The 25,182-nt window shown below is 53.9% G+C and overlaps 1 protein-coding gene across 1 annotated transcript; it reads right to left on the minus strand.

Moving 5' to 3' along the window:
• Positions 1-1,346: 1,346 nt before the first annotated feature.
• On the minus strand, positions 1,347-19,885 carry NCF4 (neutrophil cytosolic factor 4). The gene is made up of 10 exons (XM_079935946.1): positions 19,564-19,885; positions 14,050-14,134; positions 13,424-13,577; positions 11,175-11,245; positions 7,804-7,931; positions 6,668-6,725; positions 5,892-5,990; positions 3,477-3,607; positions 3,132-3,197; positions 1,347-1,964 (listed from the first exon to the last, which is right to left on the minus strand). Exons 1-10 carry the CDS (start codon positions 19,593-19,595, stop codon positions 1,769-1,771), a joined length of 1,020 nt encoding a protein of 339 aa, XP_079792072.1. The 5' UTR covers positions 19,596-19,885; the 3' UTR covers positions 1,347-1,768.
• Between the last annotated feature and the right edge of the window lie 5,297 nt (positions 19,886-25,182).

Here is a 25,182-nt window from a genome sequence, read left to right on the forward strand (position 1 = left end):
CTCAACCACTGCGCCACCAGGGAAGCCCTGTTTAATGATTCTTAAACAGATGTTTCTAGTGCATTCTTACGGTTGAATTGTACTCCCCCAAAAGATACGAACCCCCAGTGACTCAGAATGTGACCTTACTTGAAGATAGGGTCTGGACAGAGGTTATTAAGTCAAAATAAAATGATCAGGGTAGGCTGTAATCCAATATGACTGGTGTCCTTATAAAAAGGGGAAATGTGGACACCGAGACAGACACTCACAGAGGGAAGGAAAATGTGAAGACACACATGAAGATGGAGGATTAGAGTGAGGTGTCTACACGCTAAGGGATGGCAAAGGACGCCAGAAAAGTACCAGCAGCTAAGAAGAGGCAAAGGAGGATTTCCCAGCAGGCTTCATTGGAAGCGTGGCCCTGCAGACACCTTGATTTCAGTCTTCTAGCCTCTAGAACTGTGAGACAATAAGTTTCTGTTGTGAAAGCCACCAGTTTGTGGTTATTTACTTATTTATTTTATTTTTGGCCTCGCTGGGCGGCATGTGGTATCTTAGTTCCCTGACCAGGGATCGAACCTGTGTCCCCTGCAGTGGAAGCGTGGAGTCTTAACCACTGGACTGCCAGCGACATCCCTGTGGTACTTTGTTATGACGGCCCCAGCACACAGATGTAGGGGGCCGTGATGGCCTGGAATAGCGCTTCCACAACACAGGGCTGTGGGGATGAGAGGCACTGGCCGCCTGCCCTTTCTGGGGCTGAAATGGCAAACGACGGGGAGCTGAGGGGAGAGGGGTCCCCCATCTTCTTGGCTGCATTCACTCAGGATAGCGCATCTGGAGCAGAGTTTCCATCACATGGAGCAGGGGATGGGGAAGGGAGGGGAGCACATGGAGGTTCAAATGCCACAGACTCATTGTTCTTAGAGACTTAGTAGGCTTTTCTAGAATAAATGCTTCTCCACTTCCTGTATGCCCTCAGAACAATTTCCAGAAACTTTCAATGGTTGGTTTTTAGTATCGTTCATCAGTTAAGCGGTTGTGTCACTGGGGAGGGGCGTCCGCCAAGCTCCTCCTGCCGCCCTTCTGGAGGTGACAGCTATTGCCATCTTAGCTGCTTAGGAGAGAAAAAGCTTCAGCTCACAGAGGAAGATCCCGTCATTCTGCTTCCTCTTCCTCCCCAGTGGGGCCAGAGTCTTCCCCCCGCTCACCCCCTACTTACAATGGAGACCACCAACACCACGACCCAGGTCTCTGCCCCTCTGCAGAGCAGCAGCAATAAGGCAGAGGAAGCCCTCGACCCTGGTCATGCAGAGGGCTTGGTGTTGGCCTGACCCAGAGGGCTCCCGGGGCAGTATGACTTCCGTGAGGCAGGCGGCCACTCCTGGGAAAGGGCGTAAAAGGGAGTGACCAGAAGGGACGCGAGTGTCGCTGGGTTTCACCACACGTGGGGACAGGGCGAGGGAACAGGGCAGCTGGATTAGCGGCCCAAAGCCAGGGCCCCCTTCCGTATATAAATGACCCCTCAGTGACGCTCATTAATGGGTATTTTCCTCTCTCTCCTCTCTCTCTTCAAAAGACACTATCTTCCTCAGTCCAGCACTTTGAGATGAAATGGTTTATTTAATTCAGAGACCAAATGTAGAGATGGTACAAGCCGAGGCCAGTAGGTCCATCTGGTGCAGAACCAGGAAGTGTGTCCCGTGCTCCCAGCCTTTCTTGGTCCTAATCCTCTCCGAGGGCTCTTTGCTAGGTGTCCCCTCACTGCCCCAGGGATGCCGCTGGCTCAGGGGACCGTGTTGTAGACCTTGTAGTTGTCCTCCTGGGTGATATGCAGCTTCCAGGGGAAGAGGTGCTTCTGGGAGGGGAGACCTTGGGTCCACTTCACCATGAGCCTCACATCCTCGTCTGATAGCAGCCGAACCAGATCCCCCTCGGCATCCTGATAATTGAGGGCGATGTCCTCCCTCTGGAACTCCCGCCTGGGTGGGAGAGATCAGGGTTCAGGAAAGGTCCAGTGGCCTTAGGCTTAAGCATGGGGGCAGGGAGAGGGGACAGAGGGAGTTTCAGGGCCGGGATCTAAACATCAGAAGAGGTCAGAGCTGGACACCAGCCCTGTCATCCGAGTGGTCCAACCTCCTACTATACAGATGGGGAAACTGAGACCTCCAGGGGACAACGGGACTTTCACAACAAATTAGTGGTGCAGCTTGAAATGTCTTGTGCATAAATGTGCTGAAGACTTAAGAACCGTCATAGGGAAGAAGAGTGGGTTTTGCCGGGCGCAGAATAGAGCAGAAAAAAGCCCGTGTATGTGGCTATGGAGAAGAACCTTTTAAGGATTGGAACCGTCCCACCTGGGGTGCAGGTAGATGGGCGAAAAGCCATCCAATTTTCCATAGGTAATCTGACAAAATGGGTCAGAAGCCCCATCAGACTCGCAAACACCTTGATCCCCAAATCTCACTTCTAGAAAGTCGTCCTAAGGAAATAATCAGGCAAGTCGGCAAATATGTGAATCCCAGCACTACTGACAGTAGTAAAAAAGCGGAAGATAACTTCAATGGCCACAGAAGGGGATGTGGCTACAGCAGTTACCGTGCATCCGCAGAACGATGCTGTGCAGCCAAGTAAATAATATTTAAGGGGGAGCGGGGTGCAGGTGGGGTGTGTGCTGAAGAAATCTGAATACGTGTCAGATAATGAGAGGAGCAAAATGCGAGGGGATTTCACCTCTTTACGTTTTCTGTGATTTCTGACATTCTTTTGAAAAAATAATGAATAGATATCGCTTTTGCAGTCAGGCATATAACGATGCTATTTCCATTCTGTAAAATAACTGTTCGTAACTCAACTGGATCTTGGGAGGTGGTGGTTCCCTGAGGGCGGAGGGTCCAAGTCCAAGGTTTTGAACCTAGAGAGACTTTAGCAAATCCAGGCCCACAAACTGTAAGCCCCTTTACCTCTCTGCAGCCCCCCACTCATCTCTAATGTGGAGAGGCGATACCCACCCCTCAGGGCTGGGCTGTGGATAAAACAAGAAGGTGACATAGATGCAGAACCCCCAGCCCCTGAATGCACTGTTTCCCCTTCTGTTCTCTCCTCCAGGGTGTCTGACGCCCCCAGCGCCTCCCACCCCAGCCCCTCACCTCATGAGCTCCAGCAAGTCCTTGAAGAGTGGGGTGCTTTTGAGGTCTTCCTCCACTGCGATGTCCCTAAGGGGACAAGAGGCAGGGGTGAGGAGGCCGCAGGCTGGAAGGGGGAGAGGCGGATGAGGCTGGCCAGGTCGTGCTGGACCCTGACACCCCGTGACAGCCTTTTGGCTTATCCGGAGGGCGCTGGGAGCCCCTGCGGGCTTTTAAGTGTGTGTGTTTGGTGGGGGGACATGCGATCTGGTTTGGGTCTTAGAGCCCAGAGTGTGACATGGAGGTGGGGGAGGGGTGGGGAGGGGCAGGGAGGCTGGACAGGCCCCTCCCTCCCAGCAGGCCACTAACTTGATGGTGCTGATGGTGTCCTCATAGTAGTAGCAGCGTAGCCAGTTGGTGGGGTCCTCCTCCTCCGGGAAGTCCTTGAGGATCTTCACAAAGGACACCGGGAAGATGCCTGTGGTTCCCCGGACAGTGCCCTGTGGGGACGGGAGGGGGAGAAGGCACTGCCCTGCCTGCTATCAGCAGAGGCAGCGGGGCCATGCCCCGGGGACCCGCCCCTTTATAATGACAGGACAGGCGGATGAGCTCTGGGTCCCCTCAGGCAGAGGGAGGAGAAAAAGTGGGCAAGGTCACCAAGCTGTTCACCCCAAGGCGTCCATTTTAGAACAAGTTAAGACCTGAATTTATCTGGAAAGTTGCTTTCACCTCAGTCATTGATTCACTCAGTCATTCATTCAGAGGCTTCTTGAGTGCCGGCTACGGAGCAGGCTCTGGGCACTCGGAAGGGATGAAAATCCCTGCCCTCCCTCCTGGAGCTTCCAGTGTGATGGAGGGCGACAGACAAGGCACAGGTAAACAGGTGGACCTCACGGGGACTCAGGTGGTGGTAGGCGCTCAGGGAGAAAATTGTGGGGGGAGGGAGGAGGGAGGGGTGGGGCCAATTCACTCATTTGTCCATGGATTCCATCTGCTCTAGACCAGACAGCCAGAATCTCCCTCCAGCCAGGCCTCTCTGCTAAACTCCATCCAAGACCCAGCCACTGCCTGTGCTTTGTCACCTGTTCTCTTAACCTTCGCAATACTATGGAAGACATATTGTTTCCGCCCCCTTTTACAGACGTATAAACTGAGGCTGAAGTGCTACCCTCACTCCTCCCCAACCCTCCCTTCCATCTGAGGCCAGAAGTCGGCCAGCATACTGACTCATAGAACCTTCTAGAAAACAAGAAGTCAACAAACATTTCCTGTTTCTGGAGAATGACCCAGCAATACCCCTCAGCTGTAACAGCTTGTAGACTGCCTGAGACAGAACTCCGGGACTGGCGTAAAATCAAAACCGCCAAGTTGCGAGACCAACGGTTGGTCCACACTCCTCTCCAGCCCCTGGATGCCAGGGACCCTCCCCTTCCCTCAATGATTCCAGGACCCCCGGGGGCTGGCCCTGCCTCCTGTGCCATGACCTCCTTCACACACACACCCCCAGGAGCCCTGAGAAAAGAGAGTTTTTCATAACTATAGGACTTAATCCAAAAGGCTGGCACCAGGCCAGGGCCTCCCACCCGGTGACCCCCGTCCCCCACCTCCAGTCATGCTATGAACCCTTGTATGGGTCACGCTTGCCGCGTGCAGGGACAAAGCATGGCCAAGATGCCACACGCCCAGGCTCCCTATGGGCCGAGCCCTGAACAGCGGCGCCTCCTTCAACCCTTCCCGGAAACCTGTGAAGAAACGGCCACTGTTAGTTGTCTCCATTTATGGGAAAGGAAACCACGGGGTTGAGTAAGTTTCCCAAAGTTGCAAAGCTAGTTAAAAACAGAGCTAGGATGTCACGCCAGACTCTGGAGCTCAAGTCTCCCTCATCACCTTCACCCGCTCCCTGCGTGGTGAGTAACGTTACCCCAGATTACGGACAGTGCGTCTCAGCTGGGTGTGATTCTGCCCCCCAGGGCCAGAGGTCTGGGGACACATTTGATTGTTGCATCTGGAGGGGTGCTACTGGCATCTAGTGGATGGGGGCCAAGGACGCCGCTAAACACCCCGCAGTGCACAGGTCAGCCCCCCAACAGAGATCTGCCTGGCCCCAAATGCCAGTAGTGAACAGGCTGAGATACCCTGTTATAGACCAAGAAATTCAACTCAGAAGGTTAGCTGACTTGCCTAAAGCGACTGTTGGTTGGGGTCAGTACCAAAGGCAAGGGTAGGCTCAGAACCCGCTGCTCCAGCCACACACAGCTGTATCTCCTCAGGCATCCCCGGTCCACCTGCCCAGATCCCCAGGACTACCTTTGGACAGCATCTCTTCCCTGGGGCCTTCTCAGATACCTCCATGTTCTCTGATCCCCTCACGGACTTGAAGTGACTTCACCTCCAACTTAACTTCTACCTCACCTCCATCCTCACCTCCAACCTCACTTCCATCCTCACCTCCATCCTCACCTCCAACCTCACCTCAATCCTCACCTCCATCCTCATCTCCATCCTCACTTCCATCCTCACCTCCATCCTCACCTCCATCCTCACCTCCATCCTCACCTCCATCCTCACCTCCAACCTCACTTCCATCCTCACCTCCATCCTCATCTCCATCCTCACCTCCAACCTCACCTCAATCTTCACCTCCATCCTCATCTCTGTCCTCACCTCCAACCTCACTTCCATCCTCACCTCCATCCTCATCTCCATCCTCACCTCCATCCTCATCTCCATCCTCACCTCCAACCTTACCTCCATCCTCACCTCCATCCTCACTTCCAACCTTACCTCCAGCCAGTCTTTGTTGATCCGACTGAGAAGAAAGATCACATCTCCAACTTTGAAATTCAGCTCCAGTTTGCTGTTCCCAGTGAAGTCAAACAGGGCCTGGGGAGAAGGTGGAGTGAGGAGGGAGGGAGGAAACATTCACTGAGCTCCTGCTAAAGTGCTTACATGCTTCAGCATCCCATTTAACAGATGAGGAAACTGAGGCTCAGAGAGGATAAGTGACTAGTCTGAGGCCACTCTGTTTGTTAGCGGAGGAGCCGGGTTTAGAACCCATGTCTCCCTGACTCCAGAATGGTGCTCCTTCCAGGCCTGCCAGGATAAGCATGAGAGGGAAGGTGCCAGACTCCATGGACTGGGCAACTCCCCATCCCCCAGGCCTCACTGGGGACTCCAATGCCCCCATAACCCCTAGGGCATTGACCACACTGGTTTTGAAATGCCCATTTCTAAGGGTGCATCCCTGGGGAGCTGTGTGAGCCCCTTGAGGGCAGGGCCTGGTCTGAGTCACCTCTGAAGCTTCAGTCCCCAAGGCAGGGCTGACCCAGAAGAGCTTGCTGAATGAATGATGGATGGGTGGATTCCCCTTTGCCTCTGTGTGCTCCTCACACGCCCTCCCCTCAGCTGGCTGGGAGTCCTCAGGCGTCCAAGGCCATGGTTGTGGGTCCTTCCACCCCCACCCCCAATACCCAGCCGCATCCTGGGCACACAGCGGGCGCCAGCAGGATGGGCTCAGTGGCTGAAGGGTGGAGCTAGGCTGCTGCCCAGTGGTGAGGTACCTCCGCTCGTGGAGCTGCCATGCGGTCAAAGCCGGCGCCTTGTGGGGACGTGCTCTTTCTGTGGAGAGAGAAGAGGGGCTTGTCACCTCTCCTGCTTCTGTGCCCAGAGGAGACCTTCAGCAGAGGCAGGAAAGGCAGGGGAGGGAGAGGGTGTTAAAGATGCAGCTACAATTGCTCCTCTGGACCAGCACACTCCCCACAGCTTTCACTGCCCTGGAGGAGGATTGCCTCCCCTTCTGTGGACCAGGAGGCATAGGCTCAGATATACATTTGCTTAGTGCCATAGCTTGCCAGCCCTTTCACATTACTCCCACACTCAACCCCTAATTTTTCAGCTGAGGAAATGGGCTTCAAGAAGTGCTGAGCTCCACCCCAGGACACAGGGCTGCTGTGGGGCACAGCTGGCATTCAGAGCACACCTGCCTGGGTGCACAGGGGAGATGGCCAGGCACCACACAGAGAGGACACTCAGAGATACTGGCCAGAGGGAGGAGGGAGGAGTTGTGTGGGAGGGCGGGGCTCAGGAGCCCTGCCCTGGAATTCTTAGCACCAGCAACCTCTTGTTTGGAAGCCCAGCCCTATTTCCGTGGCTTGGATTTTTGAAGACTTTTTCCAGCTTAGGAGGCTCTGGAGGGAGCTGCGGGCCCTTTGGAATAAGGGAGTGAGTAGCAGCGCCCCCTGGGGACCAGTGTGATACACGAAGGAGCCACCGCCGGCCCCATGGAAAAAAACTAACCAGGGACAAGGCATCCCGGGAGAGGCTGGGAGGAGTGTTTGCAGACAGAACGATCCCTCCTCCCTTCCCTCCTCCCTACTCCCCCCAGGCACCCGAAGCCCTCGGACCATCCCCAGTGGTTGTGAGGCACCAAGCTCTCCCCGTCAATGGCCCAGCCCCTGTCCTCCAGCCCTTACTGTCAAACACGCTTTCTGTCCTCTAGGCCCTACGCTTGATTTCCCAAGCTCACCTAACAAGCCAAACCACCCTGGAGTGCTTAGGTATAGACCTGGTCTCTACTCCTTGCTTCTTTCAGGGAAAATAAGAGCCTTTGCCGCAGAGGCCTGTGGGACAGAGCGCCTGATTAGGAGCAAGTGGCCCAGGGCTCTAGCTGATGAGGGCACAGGGGCCGGTCACTTACACTTTCCGGGTGCGCGGGCGGAGCCGTCGGAGAGCCTGGGGCACCTGCTCCGCGTCATAGGACGACTGGTAGAAGAAGATGCGGACGTCCTCATCCATCAGCACCCAGATGGGCAGGCTGAGGAGGTGCTGCGTTTGGGGAGGATGCAGGACAGGTGGGGTGGTCAGCAGAAAGCTCTCGACATCACAGCCCAGCTGCTCCATCCCCGTCCCCCATGCTGGGCCCACCTCTCTCCACTAATGGTCCTCTGCCTGATAACAAGTAAGACATATTTTAAAATCTCGGTAGGCTGAGGGTAACACGTCACAAGGTTTGCCCCTGGGTTCAAGGTCAGGAGGGGGCCAACTAGCTTGAACAGTTCATTTGGAAAAGACCAAAGGCCTTCAGACATGACGATAACGGTGACGACAGGTAACGTGATGTGGTGGTGACTGTCCAGGCACTGCACTGAGTGCCCCACGGTGTGACCTCGCTCCATCTAACAATAACCTGGGAGTGAGGGCCAGAAAGGTGAAGGGACCTGCCCAGGGCCACACAGCCTAGCGAGTGACACCCAGAGCCGTCTGCCACCAAGGCTCATCCCTTACATCAAAGCGAGACAATGGTGGGGGACGTATTCCCCCAAATAACCCAAATTAACAACAGTTAGTGGAATTACAGCCTAAAAACATGCTTCCTGATACTTCATCTCATATCACAGTTGGGGAAACTGAGGCTCAGGGTGAGAAATTGCCCGGGCCGGTGGGCAGAGCTAGGAAGTGGTGGGGTCGGGACTCTCAATCAGATGCTGGTTACACCCACCACAATGCAACGACCCTCAGGCTGTGAGGATGCAGAGTGCCCAGGACCTGCCAGGGTCCCCCCAAGCTGCCCACTGCACGGGTCCCCAGGAGCACTGTGATTGGCTTTGAGCGCTACCACTCCAGAGGCACCCAGACCCCCTCAGAGAATTCCACGGGGGCAGCAGCATGGGGAGGGGCGGGAACTCCTCTCCAGAGGAACTGGGAACGCAGAGCCTGGAAAAGACACGGTTGTCCTATAGGGAGGGCAGGGGGCCAGCCCAGAGATGGGCTCAAGGGCACAGAGAGAGCCAGGTGATGCCCGGGTTAGCATCCCAGCTCTGCCGCCCATCTGGGTGACGTGGAGCAGGGGTGCCTCTGTATGTTCATTAATACAATGGAGGTGATATTATTTCCCCCGTGGAATTGTGTAAAGATTAAATAATTGAATACGTGCAGAACACTTAGAACAGCATTGGGCATCTAGCAAGGGCCCTATCCAAGCTGGATATTATCATTGTTGCTGTTACTTTTATTACAATACAGCACAGTGGGTAAGAGCACAACCCTGGAGTCACAGAGATGTGGGTTCAAATCCCATCCTACCACATATGTACACTACCAGATGTAAGGTCGATACCTAGTGGGAAGCAGCTGCATAGCACAGGGAGATCAGCTCGGTGCTTTGTGACCGCCTGGAGGGGTGGGATAGGGAGAGTGGGAGGAAGGGAGATGCAAGAAAGAAGAGATATGGGAACATATGTATATATATAACTGATTCACTTTGTTATAAAACAGAAACTAACACACCATTGTAAAGCAATTATACTCCAATAAAGATGTAAAAATAAAAATTCCATCCTACCTACCTAACTGCTCTGTGACACTGAGTGAGTGACTCTACCTCTCTGTGCCTCCATTTCCTCACTTTAAAATAGGGATAAGAGTATTGAACTCACAGGTTATTGAGGGAATTAAATAAGCCTATTTATTTATCCAATAAATATATATCAAGAGCCTCCTTGTTGCCAGTCAGAGCACTCCACATAGTTCTAGGCAATTGTCATTGTCACGCGAGCCCTATTCTTCATGAGCACAGAGGTGCGACCGGTGGGTAGAAGTCACAGGGAGTCGGGCTTTTCTAATAGCTGTCCGACAATGGACGAGCAGCCTGGGTCAGGGGAGAGTGGTAGTGAGCTCCCCGTCTCTGAATGTTTCAAGCCCAGGGTGAGGTTACCATAGTACTGATTGGCCTCTGAGCTTCGAGGAACCCACTCAGACACAGACAGGCAGAGATGAGATCCTTCAGGCTGCTGGTTGCCAAGACCAGGCGTGGATGGAAGAGCTCCAGCTCCACAGCCCCTGCTCCCTCCTTCCAGCCCCGCTGGAGGAGAGTGGAGCCGCCGGCTGCCCAGAAGGAGCAGCTGTCACAGCGCCCCCTGGAGGGGAGATGCCTCCAGTACTGGAGCCCGTGGGCTTTCCCACCCTACCTCTCCTCTGCCCAGAGCCCAGGATTCCTGCAGCCACTGGGGAGGGCAGGCGGCCACCTCCTCCCTCGCCCACCCCCTTTATACTCCTGGGGTCCCCTCATTCCACTAGGAGTCATGCTCTCTCACATTCTGGAAGCAGGTTCACAGTTTACAAAGCACCTTCCTGTCCTTTTCTCAATAGATCCCAACATCACTCCCCTCCTGTGAGACAGGAGAGCTGGGGGCACGGCTCCATTTCATAGGTGAGAAAACCAAGTCCTAGACAGAATGAGCAAATAGCCCTAAATCACCCACTCAGTGTCAGAGCAAAGACCAGAGCACTTAGCTCGGTGCTCTTTTCCCGTAAGAGTAGAACAGGGAGGCCTCACTGTCTGTGACGATGCCTCTGGGCTATGAAGAGGGCTTCTCGCCCCAGTTTCCTAAGGTTGTCATCAAGCCAAGGTTTGCATGCCTCTAGTGATAGGGTGCTCACTACCTCACGAGGAAAACTATCCCTCTCTTGCCCAGCTCTAATTGGTGGAAGGTCTTTCCTGACCAGCCTGGCTCTCTGCCTTTAAGATGTTCCTTCCTCTGCGTTACCGTCCTCTGAGGAGGTAGACAGTTTACAGGTTGGGGAATACACAAGGGCATCCATCCAAGGCCCATGCATGCAACTAAAATCCAGCCTGTGGCCTGTTCATACAGAGGTGCTATGTGAGAAAGCCGGGGCCTTGGTCTGCCGTGCCCTTGTTATACAGACCGTACCCCTTTATGGTTTCATGACCCACCTGTCTGTATTCCCCCTGGACAGCGGGGACCTTGGGGCAGGCATTGGATCCTATTCTCCTCTGTACCAGGACACCCGGCACAGCCATTAGATTTGTCAGTTCAAAGTGTGGCTCTCTGAACTTTCTCCATTGCTCCTGTCCCATCCCCAGGAACCCTGAGGACACATCCTGTTTCTCTCCCTAGGCTTGGCCTTTAAGGATTGAAGATGGGAACCATCAGAGCAGAAGAGCCAGCCCTAGTTCCCAAAGCCATGCCCAGGGATGGTGCCTGGGCCCCGCCCATCCTCAGCATCCTGGGCCCTCCCAGGGGCCCCCTGGCCTGGCCCCTCTGTTACCTTCATATAGGCGTTGAGGGCGGGTATCCGCGTCTCGGCAATCTCCTGTTTCACACCCACGTAGACTTTGGCTGAGGAGACACAAAGAGCTGTCCTGGGAATCTGACCCAAGAGTGTGGCCTCTGGGCCCGGAGCTGCCCACCCGGGCCAGGAACCCTCCACACTGGCTCAGCGCTTTTCCCTTTCCTCTTCCCACAGCGCTGCGGTGGCCACCATCCAACGTGCATTTTCTGAGTTGTACTATCACCAGTTGATATTTTTCTTCTTTTAATTGTTTATGTATTGCCTGTTCCTACACACACACACACACACACACACACACACACACTTCTTCGCTCTGAGAAAACAGGATCTTTGCAATGCTCATAGCTGTGTTCTCATCACCCCAGCTGCACATTCGTGTCACCTGAGAAGCATTTAAAATCTCATTGCATAGGACTCACCCCAGAACAATTAAATCAGAATCTCTGGGAGTGGGACTCGGGCATCGGGATTCTTCTTTTTTTTTTTTTTTTTTTTTTTTTTTTTTGCAGTACGCGGGTCTCTCACTGTTGTGGCCTCTCCCGTTGCGGAGCACAGGCTCCGGACGCGCAGGCTCAGCGGCCATGGCTCACGGGCCCAGCCGCTCCGCGGCACGTGGGATCCTCCCGGACAGGGGCACGAACCCGCGTCCCCTGCATCGGCAGGCGGACTCTCAACCACTGCGCCACCAGGGAAGCCCATCAGGATTCTTTAAATCTCAAGGTACTTCCAATATGTCACCAAGGTTAGGAACCATGGTGTAGAATAATGCCCAAATCGATAAATATTTGTGCAGTGGATGGGTGAATCATTCTTCACAAGCAAGGCAGAGTGTTTGCGGGGAAAGGGAAAGCGATGACGGCTGACCAAAGACAAATGTCCTCTCCAGGAGCCTCAGGTGGGGGTCCTGGGAGAACTGCCCACCCAGAGAGCCCCCCAGAAAGCGAATGTGAGACGGGTCGGCTTCCTGCTGCCCGCTGCCTGTGAGACACACCGGCTGGTGTCTGGCGGTGTAAGGAGGGTAGCGTCTGAGGTCTGGGGTAGAGAGAGACATTGGGGAATTAGTAGCCAGAAATGGGCAGTTAAAATCACAGGCACGGGTCAGATTGCCTATGGGGGAGTGAGAAGACAGAACTGAGGATAACGGTACAGAGGATGCCCGCCTTCCAAGGAGCACCAGCGGAGGCAGAGATCTTTGAGGGGCCTCGGGGCTCAAGGAGGCTTGTGGCCAGAGTGCCCACTTAGGGCACGTGCTTGTTTAAAGATGGAAGAGAACCGAGCCCTCCCGTGGCGAGGCTTGGCAGAGAATCAGAAGATAAAGGAGAAGGTGAGTCTACAGGGAGGAGAGGTCAGCTGAGATCAAGAGGGACCCCTCCTCCCTGCTGCTCGGAGAGGGGGAGGGGGCGGGGCGGGGCGGGGCCAGGGAATGGGCGAACCCCTGGGAGACAGTCTCCTCCCTGGGGCTGGATGCTGGACACTGGAGGCAGGGAACCTCGGGCACTGGCTGAGGCAGAGAGGAAAGCAAGCTGGAGGCAGGGTTTGGAGTTTGAGGAAGGGAAGGTCAGGAAGTGTCTTTGCTGTTTAGGGGAACGGTGATTGGATGCAGCCTGCAGCGTGTGCAGGGCACAGCCATGACCACTCCGTGGACCCGAACCCCCACTCTGGTGGAGTTTTCTCCTGCTGGGCTCATGCAGGCTGGCCTTGAGAAGCCAGAGGTTTGGGCCTGTCCAAGGTGAGGACGGAGCAGGGGAGGCAGGTCAGGAGACAAGCGGTGAGGGGACTGTCCAAAAGCAGAGGTGCGCGCCCACAGCGTCCCAGCAGAGCAGGGAAGCAGGGGGAGCCGCGGGGACCTGGGGAGTGAGAGGGCAGCTCCCCCACAGGGGACAGAGGGAGGGCTGGAAGATGAGTCTGTGTTTAACGTGGGAGACACGGGGATTCCTGTCTCGAAGAGGAGAGGCCCGGGCTGATGCGCTCCGAAGCTGGCGGTGGGTCGCTGAAGCAGGGCGGCCGTAACGCTCATTGGAGAGCAGGGGGTCAAGGGCTGTAAGTCCGGAGAGCCAGAGGTGGCAGCCCATGGCTGGCAGGAGGGGGGCCGTGGACTAAATGAACGGTTTTCACTAAAATAGAAGGGTTTGTGCTAAAATAGAAGCACCGATCAGCGCCCGCAGAGCTGGGAGGAGAGGCTGGCGGGCGCCGCTCCATCCTGGGGCAGCCCGTTGGTGGCCTACCTGGGAGCGTGGGAAGGATGCAGGTGTAGGGGCTGGCCTTGTTCTCCGGCCCGAAGCGCTCCTCCAGCTTGCTCTGCAAGGCGTAGAACTGGCGGTAGCGGCGGTAGATGAGGTACTTAGACCCCCCTTTCGTCTTCACCTCGATGACGAAAACCTAAGGAGGACAGAGGCCAGGGGGTGGGGCCTCGCAAGCCAGGGGGTGGGGCCTCGTAGGCCAGGGGGTGGGGCCTCGTAGGCCAGGGGGTGGGCCTTTGCAGACCAGGGGGTGGGGCTTTGCAGACCAGGGGGTGGGGCATCGCAGGCCAGGGCCAGAGCAGGGGAGAGGTCCACAGGTCCTAGGGTCAGAGCAGAATTTCTCGACCTTGGTATCACATGTGAGGCCAGGTAATTCTTTGTCGTGGGGACTGTCCGGTGCACCGCACTGCGTGAAGCAGCATCGCCGGACTCCAGGCAGTAGACGCTCTGCCCCAAGCTGTGACAGTCAAACCTGTCTCAAGACATTCACTGCCAAGCGTCCCTTGGACGCGGCACAATCGCCCTGTTGAGAACCCCTGGGATAGAAGTGAAGAGAGGAGAGCGCTGGAGGCTCAGAGGTCAGAGGGTGAAGGTCCAGGGGTCTCTCTTACAAAGTGGCTGGTGAAGCCTTTCTTCTCCTCGATGTCGGCGATGTTGGCTGAGGTGGCAATGTCGTCGGGAAGCTGGTTGAAGTCGCTGAGGGAGGCGGGAGGAGAAGAAACCCTGGTCATCACCCTGCTGTGTTGGGTGGCCCCTGGGTGTGAGGCCCCGTGCAAAGTGAACCCGTGTACCTGCATTACCCCGTTCAACACCCCTCTCGTGCCAGGCAGCGACACAGACCAGACCTTGACAGTGAAGGCATTTGGAATCGGAGCCATATATCAACAGCCATAGGAGAGTCTAGCAAATCGCTTTGGGGCTGCGTTATTCATCCGGGAACAGGGAATCAAGCACCCCTGCCTATCAGACCCTGTTCTAGGCCCTGGATCACAGGGGTAAACAAAGTCAACACACACCTCCCAGGGAGAATGGCTCATTATACCCGGGGGGAAATCCTCACAGAGCAGGTGACATTGGAGCCAGGTCTAGAAGGCTGAATAAGAGTCCACCAGGTAGGACCGGGGAGGGGGAAGGGCCTTCCGGCAGAAGGAACAGCACGTGCTAAGGGTCTGAGGCCCCAGGAGTGGTTCCAGGTCTAGTGTGGCTGGAGTCTGGTGTGATCGGAGACTGAATAGGCGGATGAGGCCAGGTTGAGGAGGGTCTCCAGTGCTGAGCTGAGGAGTTTTATAGGCAACGGGGAACCATGTAAAGCTTCAGAAGAGAGTGAAAACACAATAGGACCCCGGCTTTAGGAGGCCATCTGGGGTGGCTGCATGGAGAGGAAAAGGAGGGCAGAGACTGAAGGGACAGAGCTCCCCTGGGATGCCCTGAAGGGGTCCAGCTGAGAGAAGATGTGTCCCTGAGCCAGACAGTGGCGACGGGAGGAGAGGACAGACACAAGGGACACCACCCTTGGCAGGCACTCTTCCATTTTTGTGTCCCCTGCTTCTTCCTGCTAAGCAAGCTCCATTTTTTTTCAGGGTGGCAATGCCTAGCCCCAAGGTGATAGATGACCATTGGTCTGGTCTGAGCCAAACATACTAATCCCATTGCTGTTTCCCAGACCCCCTTGCAGCTAGGAGCAGCCCTACGAGCAGTTCTGGCCAATGAAACCTAAGAGGAAACCTAGAGGCTGTAGCAGCCTCTAGGAGAGTGTTCACTTCAAGATCCAGAGGATTGGACAAGGCTAGCATGGTCTCCTGCCCTTTCCCCTTCTGCCTGCCTGGAAAGCAGGTGAGACATCTGGAGCTGCAGCAGCCACATTGCATCCATGAGGCAAAACCATGAGACTGATCACAGGAATCTCTGGAACGCTGGTCCTGAAGTCACTGAGCTGCAGAACCAGCTGTGACCTCTATGTCTGGACTTCTCGTTATGTGAAAACATAAACCCCTGTTTGTTTCAGCCACTATCAGTTCCTCTGTTCTCTGCAGCCTTATGCATATCCGACAGACACACCACTACTTTGTGAGTCATTCCAGAGTTACGACCAGCAGGGTTTGGAGACGGTTTGGACGTGGAGATGAAAGAAAGGGCAGTGTCAGGAGTGACACCCACATGTCACCCGTATTCTGACCAGGAGGGGTGGGTGGGGGGGAGCCTGGTTGATGGGCTCAGTTTGGGGCATGCTAATCTGAGAGATCCCTTGGGCACACAGGTCGAGGTCTGGCAAAAGGTGGCGTGTGGCTCTGGAGTTCAGCGTGGGTGGGGCTGAACCCCACTGGAGTGGGAGTGGTAGAAACCATCTGCCCTGTGACTGCTGGTTAAGACCCCCAGGGAAGAGCAATCACTGAGCAGAGGAGGGGGCTGAGAGGGACAGATGGAGGAAGAGGAAAGGGACCGCCAAGGAGATGGAGAAGGAACAGCTAGGGGTCTCTGAGTCCAGCCGATTGTGAACAGATGAGGAAATGAGAAGCAATTAGCAATTCTGTTACTGCTGCAGCGACTGGGAAACAGAGTGGGAGTGGGGGGCAGGGCTGCCCCGTCCGAGCCTCAGAGCTGGCTGGGACCTCAGTCGATATTGGTTTCAAAGTCTACACACCCAGTCCCAGCCCTTGCTGGTCCCCACGTGACCTGGGCTGCTTGGGGTCTCAGGCTACCTCAGGACTCTGGAGGCTGGCAGGGAGGTGACTCAGGGTGCCAGAGGGCGGGAAGAGGAAATCCCCAGCACTTCCAGAGCAATTTGGTGGTGGCTGGCAACCTCCCCAGTCACTTTCCACACATGGTCCTGTGGTAGCACCCATGGGAGAAGCTTCCTCCTCCACTTTCTCCCCTGAGACTGTGCATTTCCTGGGTATTTCACCCGCAGTAGGATGGGGGTGGGGCAGGAAGAAACCAGAGAGGTAGAAATGGCCCCTTCCGGGGAATCAGGAGGGTTGGGTAATAGTAACTACAGCTAACGATTTCCTGAGCACACACCGAGCACCAGGTGCCTTCTAAGACAGCGTCACCTTCTTCCAGACAAGGAAACTGGGGCACGCAGAGGTTAACGAACTTGCCCAAGTAAGTAAAGAAGCTGGGATTTGGCTCCAGAATTTTGTTCCCAAACACTGCTGCACTGGCCCTGGTCTGAAAGCTCCCAACAGCTTGCTGCGTGAACTCAGATGAACCGCAGCCCCTCCCTCCCAGCCTCAGTCACCGGATAATTATTATTATCCAGAATAATAATAATAACATTGTTAGCACCTACTGTAGCTCAGACCCTGTTAAGAACATGAGGACATGGCCTCTGCCTTCCTGGGTCTCATAGTTGAGTGGAGGAGTTGGACAAATAATTACCTAATTTCAGTGGTCCTAGAAGCTGTGAAGGAAAAGCCCACGATGTTTCGAGCTGCAGCAGGAGTCTGGCCATTATTGTATTCCCTCAACGAATTGGTAGTCGTGGGCAAAAAAGCTTGGCAAGCAGAAAATTCTAAGACGAGGGTGACGTTTATCAGAGAGAGAGAATCAGGGGTCCTGTGTATATAGGACAAGGTGCGCTCAGATCAAGGATGGTAGGGGAGGGCTTCCCAGAAGAAGTGGCACCAGGTCAGGGGGAGAAGTAAAGAGGACCTGGCCCCAGGATGACAGGCAAGTGAAAGAGCGAGTGCAAAGACCCCCAGCCATGCAAGAGGAGGCACGTTATGAGGGACGAAGCCAGCGAGACAGGCAGGGCCTGCTCACGAAGGGCCCCTGAGCCTCACCCTTTGGTGGTGGGGTGAGGAAGGGATTACGTCGGGAGACCTGTGTGTCATGGGGCGGGAGAGCACAGGTGAAAGATGAAGACCTGAATTCGCGCTCTGCCGTCACCAAGGTCAGCAGCCTTGGGGAGACTCCTCTCTGCACTCTGGCCTCTCCCCGACTCCAAAATGGGGACCATGGAAGTATTTACATCCCTGGAGGGTTCAGAGGTCACATCTGTAACAAGCACAGCTGGAGAATCCCCACGAGAGCAGGGACCCTGCTCACTGCTGCATCCCCAGGGCCCAGAACAGCCCCGGCACATAGTAGGTACTCAGGGAGACGCAAGGCCACTCCCTGTGTCTGTCTTTCAACAAGTCTGCTTTGCGCCACATGGAAATAGCCTGGCTGCCAGGGGGTTGGGTGCGGGGAGCTGAGCCTGGAAGTTGCTGTATCAGGGCGACGCCAGGGGTGCAACAAACCCGGCTGCAAGGCCCAATAGAATAGCTGCCCGCTAGACACCTCAGCCGGGACCCCTCTGAGCTGAAGTCAACTCAGAGTCCATAGATTCATATCGTTCGTGAGAAGTGCATTTTGGGGCCCTGCACGGGAAGGGCTGAGTAAGGCGTGGAAAGACCCTGAGGCAGCAGCTAGTTCAGGTTTTGTGCTGCCCGCGCACAGTAGGTGCTCTAAACACGTCTGTGGGAAGCAAACTCCCTCCCCCCATGGCAGTCCTTTCCATCTTTAGACGTCTCGGGTCTTAGAAAGTCCTACTGCCAGAAATCTACTGCCCTCCCATCACATCCTCCGCTTCGGCCTCAAGCATCGGGGCTCACTTTCAGACAGGCATCCAGGTGCAGGGAGGCTGAGAGACCCCAGGGCCTGGCTCTACAGCTCCATGAAGGAGGGGAGCAGGGCGCCTTTCCTCCGTGGAGGGCCAAGGACATCTGCAAAGGGACAGGGAGCGGGAGGGAGGGGACACACTGTCCGGCTGGCCGGCTCTGGTCATCCTCTCTCTGACCCACGTGCTCTGAGAAATAGGAAGTACCACCAGCCTCAAACAGCAGCTGTTTTCCGAAGGTTTGGGTTGGCGTGCCAGGCCCAGTCTCCAGGGAGGACTCGTGGGCTGGAGGGGCTGGGATCTGGTGGGAAAACCTCACCCCAGCCCCGAGCACCACCCTCTGTGGCTCTCAAAGGCCACTCTTGAACTACCCTCCAAGCATCTGCTTCTGCTGCCCCTCCCGCCATACACACAAGCCTTCGGGAATTCCACCCCGGGTTCCACTTCCAGCCACAGACTCCCCCACAGGCCCTCTGCTGCCCACTTCGGCCCAGAGCAGCCTAGCCCATCTCCAGTGACCCTCAGAGCCACCTCCACACTGTTACCACACTCTGATGTCACCTGCTGGTGTCACCTGCTGTTCCAATCCAGGAGGGCAGGAGCCAATCCCTGTGTCCTCAGGTCCCCCTAGAGCTCGGAGCACAGGCCTGGCTACTGAGGAAACATCCAGAAAGTGTCTCCTGAGAAACGAGGCGAGGCCCTGACAAGGCTGTGCTCTGAGCCCCAGCCTTGCCATTCATTCCATGTGACCCTCAGTAAGTAATTTATTCTCCTTGGGGGCTCAGTTTCCTCACCCATACAGTGACAGGATTGGACCACAAGGATCTAAGAACATTTTCCAGCTCAGTGGTCCATTCATGCCTTTATTCCTTCATTCATTCACTCACCAGCATTTACTGAGCACTTAGTCTGTACTGGCATTGTTCAAACCCTGGGGATATAGCAGTTATCAAAAGACATAAATACCCTATGGGACTTGCTTCTAATTGGGGAGCCAGTGGTAAAGAAAACCAATGAGTTGAGTATAGACTATTATGCCTGCAATGTAAGGACTACACAGGAAAAGGAAACAGGGCAAGTGTTCAGAGGGGGCTATCAAGGAAAGCTTCTCGGAGGAGGTGATATTTGAGACAAGCCCTGGAAAAGAGCCAGATTCTACGCCTCTGTCTGAACAGAAAATGAAAAGCCATTACTGAACAGTGTGGAGCAGCAAGGCCCAGCCTGGGCCCCAGGACACCTGAGTTCCCGTCCAGACTCTACCACCCACTCCTGCGTGACCCTGGGAAAGTCACTCCCCTCTCTGAGCCTCAGTGTCTTCATCCGTGCCTGAGGGAGGTGAGCCATGACTTGGAGTTTCCTTAAAACAGTTCTCAGAGCCTGCATTTCTGAGTATTTGGGTTCTGACTCAACTCCAGTCTCTCAACTTTCGACGTTGATAAGGGGCTGCAGGAGGGCAGGCCTCCATCCCCCAAGGCCTGCCAGGAAGAGTGAGGAGGCCCCGGGAGGGCAGCGCCCCTGCACTCACCTCTCAGCACGCAGCTGTTGGGCCGTGGCCATGGCTGTCAGTGGTCCAGGGGAGGGGGTGGCGGAGGTTCTTTCCCAGCCAGGCCCAGGCTGAGTTTGCCCCTCACTTCCCTCCAGCCACCCTGCGTCTCGGCTGTGGTCCCAGGAGTCGTCAGGAGCTGCCTTTAGGGAAACCCCAGCCTTGCTTCTCTCAACTCTAGAAGAGGCTCCTCCCCCAGGCCCTCTGGGGCTGGCCTGTGGCCCACACTTCCTCTTCCTCACCTCCCAGCTCTACCACAAGTGGGGAAGTGCGCACCCGCTGACACTGGGTATGCAGGAGTGCACTGATGTGGGGGGTGTTGGGGACTTCCTCGATGTCAGTTCTCGGGGCCAGGCTTCAGCTGGGCATCAGAGACCTCCTCTCCATCAGAGATCGGGTCCCTGTGCTGGCCAGCCACCACGGGGACTTATAACCTGAGGAGTCACTTCACATCCACTGACTCATCAAATCCAGCCTGCACCCCTTCACTGTTGAGACTTACCCAACCTATTCCCTAGGCCTGGAGTGCTGGCCTCCACCTTGCCTACCTTCCCAAAGGCCCAGGTCAGAAGCCACCTCCTCCAGGAAGCCTCCCTGGTTCCCCCAACGAAGTTAGTGCTTACAGGTGCTTGTGTCATAGTAGAGTGTGAAGGTTGGTTTATGCTTCCGTCTTCCCCTTTTCCTGGAGCTCTGGGCTGTACTTTCCTCATCCCTAGATCCCTGGGCCTACACGGGCCTGCCATAGCCAATCCTCCCTACAGGGCTGTCACGTTACAAACCTGATCACACCATTCCCTGCTTAAACTTTAACTGCTTCACCCTGCACTTAGGAGAAAGTCCAAACTTCTAGCCCTGTCTGCCTCCAAAGTTCTGAACACCCTACTGGCTTCCCCAGCCCCCTCTCCCAGGCTGTTTCCTTCCCACACTGGCCTCTAGTCCATTTCTAGAATGTTCCAAGATGTTTTCTCCTCTGGGTCTTTGTGCATGCTGTTCCCCTGCTGGAATGTTCTTCCCTGTCTCCTTTAGGGCTCGACTTGGAAGTCACCTCTTTAGGGAGATCTTCCCTGAACACTCACCCTACATATGTCACTCTCTCTCTGATATTCTCTCCCAGATCCCTGTGCTTTTGCTTTAGAGCATTCGGAACTATTGTAACTTCATGTTTGTTTGTGTATTTATATGTTCGACCACTGTCTTCCCAGCTAGCGCAGTGCCTAGCACATTGCAAGTGCTTACCCAATATTCAGGAAATGAACACAATGCTTCTAGTTGGTGATCCTGTGGCCCCTCTAACATGTCTGGCTATTGGATTCCGAGGGAGCTCTCCCTAGAAGTTCACAGCCACACCCAGGAACCCCCAACTGGTCACACACACACACACACACACACACACACACACACTCATATTCACATTCATATAAACTCATGCATCACAGATACAAAGTAGAAAGGCAGCAGGAAGAGGATATAGATGATGGGGAAACCGTGCCTTGTACCATCACAGAATGGGCCCTTCTGACTCCCTCTGCCCCAAACCCATGCTGAATTAAGACCCCCCAGGACTGGGACAGGGTTCTGCAGGGACAAACCCGGCTGGGTGGAGCCTGGAACCAGGACTTCCCACTGCAGTTCCTTTGTTATTTCCCAGACACAGGGACTGGGAATACGAGCCATTCTCAGGATCCCAAGGGCTGTCTGGCTCCAAGAATGAAGGGCAGCTGGAAGCCTCAAGTCCTTCCTCTGAACCTCGTCCCGCTCTACCCAGCCACCCCAAGGGACCTTCTGCCCCCAGTAGAGTTCAGGGTGCAGGCAGAGTCCCCAGGAGGAAATATGCTCTGGGCCCAGCACTACAGTCCTGACCCAGTGAGGATCTCCCTCCCTCTCTTCAGGGCCAAAGGCTCTTCTGAAACCAAGATCCTTTATGGACTCCTTGGGAGGCAGAGACCGCTTTGGAGAAGGACAGAAGAGAAGACAAGAAAGGAGAAAAATGGAGAGAGATACCCAATCAACAACTATTTACCAAGAAAGGCATTTAGAATATAGATATAAACTAACATGGCAGGGTGAACACAAGTTGAAATTTCTCATCCTACTCCAGGCATATAAAAACTGCTAGATAATAAATTTTTAAGTATTTTAAACATAAAGAGTCCAGCTCAAAAGCAAGAACGTGTAATTTTCCGATTTTAAGAGAGGGGAAATCTATACCAGTGAGAGGCACGCCACACCCAATGGGAAAACCAAGGGTGGAAATGGGTTCATAGGGCTGAGATTTTAATGCCTAATCTGGGACTAGGTCCAGGCTATAGGTCCTGCTCAGTCGGCAGGAAGTCAAACCTGCGCTCCCAGTGTGAAACTGAGTGTCAGAACTGATGAAAGGAATAGAACGTCTCAGCTATCAGCCTGGGGTCACTGCAGGAATTGAGATACTCTCCCAGGCCATGGGTGGAATGAGAGAGACATACACCAGATCAGAGCCTCAAGGCTGAAATGTGCACTGATCTAAGATCTAAGCTGCCCACATGGTATAGAATTCCCAAGCTGCAGCATTACCTCAAAATACTTTGGAGTCCATGAGCCTGCAGAGCAATAGCGAAACTGTCCCGTGGGCTCACAGACCAAAATTACAAATGGTGGAAAGAGCCTCTCCACTATGAAAGCTAGCTTATAGACCGAACGTACAGAAGAATTCACACCCAAAGAGCCAGAAATAATACAAACAATGACTCCGACCCAGTCCCTGGTGTCTCAGGGTTCCGCTCAACTGGAAGATGAAACAACTAAATGATCAGTAACAGGACAGGGTTACTTGCGGCCGATGTGGCCATTGTCTGTGAGTTCCAAGAGGGGCAAGCGCTGAGCCGCGGCTGGGGTCCAGGAGGACGCTGGCCTAGAGTTGGTCAGGAAAGACAGGAAGTGACAACAGTTTTAGCCAGAAAGTAGGATCCAGCACTGACATGCGGTTGTGTGCATCACCATACGTGTATAGTTAAAAACACGTATTGTATACAAACGTGTTTATAAACACGTACAAGTCTGTGTAGACAAGCGTGAGTGTGTTTATGCTGTGTCTATCCAAGCATGTGATGTGTACAGTAGTGACATTGTGAGTCTGAGAGGATATATTTATATATATTTATTTATTAAAAAATTTTTTATTGCGGTTGATTTATAATGTTGTGTTAGTTTCTGGTATACAGCAAAGTGATTCCATTTTATATATATATACATATATTCTTTTTCAAATTCTTTTCCATTATAGGCTATTACAAGGTATTGAATATAGTTCCCTGTGCTATACAGTAGGTCCTTGTTGTTTATCTATTTTATATATAGTAGTGCATATATGATAATCCCAAGCTCCTAATTTACCCTCCCCTTCCCCTTTGGTAACCATAAGTTTGTTTTCTGTGTCTGTGAGTCTATTTCTGATTTGGAAATAAGTTCATTTGTACCATTTTTTTAGATCCCACATATAAGTGATATCATATGATGTGTGTCTTTCTCTGTCTGACTTACTTCACTTAGTATGATCATCTCTAGGTCCATCCGTATTGCTGCAAATGGCATTATTTCATGCTTTTTATGGCTGAGTAATATTCCATTGTGTATATATCCCACATCTTCATTATCCGTTCATCTGTCGATGGACATTTAGGTTGCTGCCATGTCTTGGCTATTGTACATAGTGCTGCTATGAACCCTGGGGTGCATGTATCTTTCCAAGTTAGAGTTTCCATCTTTTCCGGATATATGCCCAGGAGTGGGATTGCTGGATCATAGGGTAACTCTATTTTCAGTCGTTTAGGGAACCTCCATACTGTCCTCCATAGTGGCTGCAGAGAGGATATATTTAAATGCTGGAATCTAAGTGGGCACAAAATGACCATAAACATGAATACGTTTACAGCATGTGAACCTGGGTGAGCTAATATGTCCTTTTTCATCCTTTCTTTACTCATGTGTAAAATAGGTTTACCGAATGGGGTTGTAGTAAGAATTAACAAGAAAAAAATGTGTGAAAAGTGCCTAGATGTGGGAATTTCTAAATCTTATTCAAAGTTTTCAATGTGTACGTGTGTGTGTGTATGTGTGTGTGTGTGTGTGTGTGTGTGCGTGTGTGTGTGTGTAGGGTAGAACAAGCCCTCAAATTCACCTTCCCAGGTTTCTCAAGGTCTTCCCTCCCCATCCCCGGCCCCCTCCACCCCCAGAAGCCTCCCGTGGCCCTGACTCGGCGGTAGGGGGGCAGGGACAAGGATGTCCAGGGAAGGGCTAGGGGCCTGCGGTGGGCCAGCTCTTTCCCTCCCCAGCTCCTTCTCTCCCTTTCTTCTGTCCCTGCCCGTGGATCTGCTGAATATGGGTATTTTCCCCGTGGCTCCTCGTATACAGAACACTGTTGCTAATTTTACGCCCGAGCTCTGATACTGTGTAATTTGAGGCCAGACACTGTCAGCAGCCGGCTTCCGTCCCGCTGCCGCTGCGGTTCCCCGTGTCCCTCCGCCTCTACCACTGGTCTTCCGCTGCTGCTACTGCCGTAGGAGGAGAACGAGGCAGAGGAATAGCCAGGAAGGGGAGCCAAACCCTTCACACATTCCAGCAAAGCACATCTGTATCCAGCCTTTCTGGGTAGATACAAAGAAATGCCTGAAGTGACCTTCTGCATCTCGAGAACTGACCTGTGATAACCTCCCCCCTCCCCCTCCCCCCGCCACAGCCTGTGAGTAAAACTCACACACAAGTCATCCAGCTGTCCGAATTGGTAGCTCCCGGTCCGGGCAGTAAAGCTCACATATTTTATTCACAGAAGCATGCACGCTGGCCCTCCCTTCCCGCCAGGTTACTTTGAAGGTTACACCCAAACCTAACAGCTCAGAGGTTTGAAGCACAGAATCAGGAGGAAGAAAACTGCTAGGGGCAGTCGGAAGCCAATGACAGTAAAGTGACATTCAGACAGTGGCAAAGAGGATGCAATATGAAAAGTAAATAGGCTCAAGGACCAAATGCTGGGGGCCACCCAGAGAAGGGGCATCGCTGCATTAGGAAGGTTTACTAATATCCATTCATAACCACGTCTCCAAGGAAACTTTCAATACACTCAGAACATACCTGAGGGATTGCAAGAGCCTGAATGAGGACTGGATCTAAATGTCACCAAATGCACAGCCTTTTTCAAACCTCACTCATTCGGGGGCTGTGGGTGTGCGAGATAGAATGAGGAAACCTACCTCTGAGTAGCCACTTGTTGGGGCTAAGAGCTCCAGCTGCAGGAAAGGGAGCGTGGTGATGGTCAGGGGCTGGGGAGGAGGTGTGCAGCTTCTGCAGGACCAGGAGATGCTCCCAGAAGCCCATCATGGGAACGCAGTAAATGCCTGCTGCCTGAATCAGTGACTCTCTTAGGGAAGAGAAGGAAAATCTTAGATTAGACTGAACAAGATTCCTGGGGAATCCCTCATGCCCTGAATTCCCCAACCCTGACCCACATGTGTCTCTTTATAGTTTATGAGGGGAGCTTCACTGGACCTCCTCTCTGAGCCATAAGGAGCCACCTGGCAGGCCCTCAAGAGCAGTATTTGAAGACAGGAGGCCACGTGTGGTGCCCTG

The sequence above is a fragment of the Stenella coeruleoalba genome (genome assembly GCF_951394435.1).
Source record: "Stenella coeruleoalba genome assembly, chromosome: 11".
In the NCBI taxonomy this organism is placed as follows: Eukaryota; Metazoa; Chordata; class Mammalia; order Artiodactyla; family Delphinidae; genus Stenella; species Stenella coeruleoalba.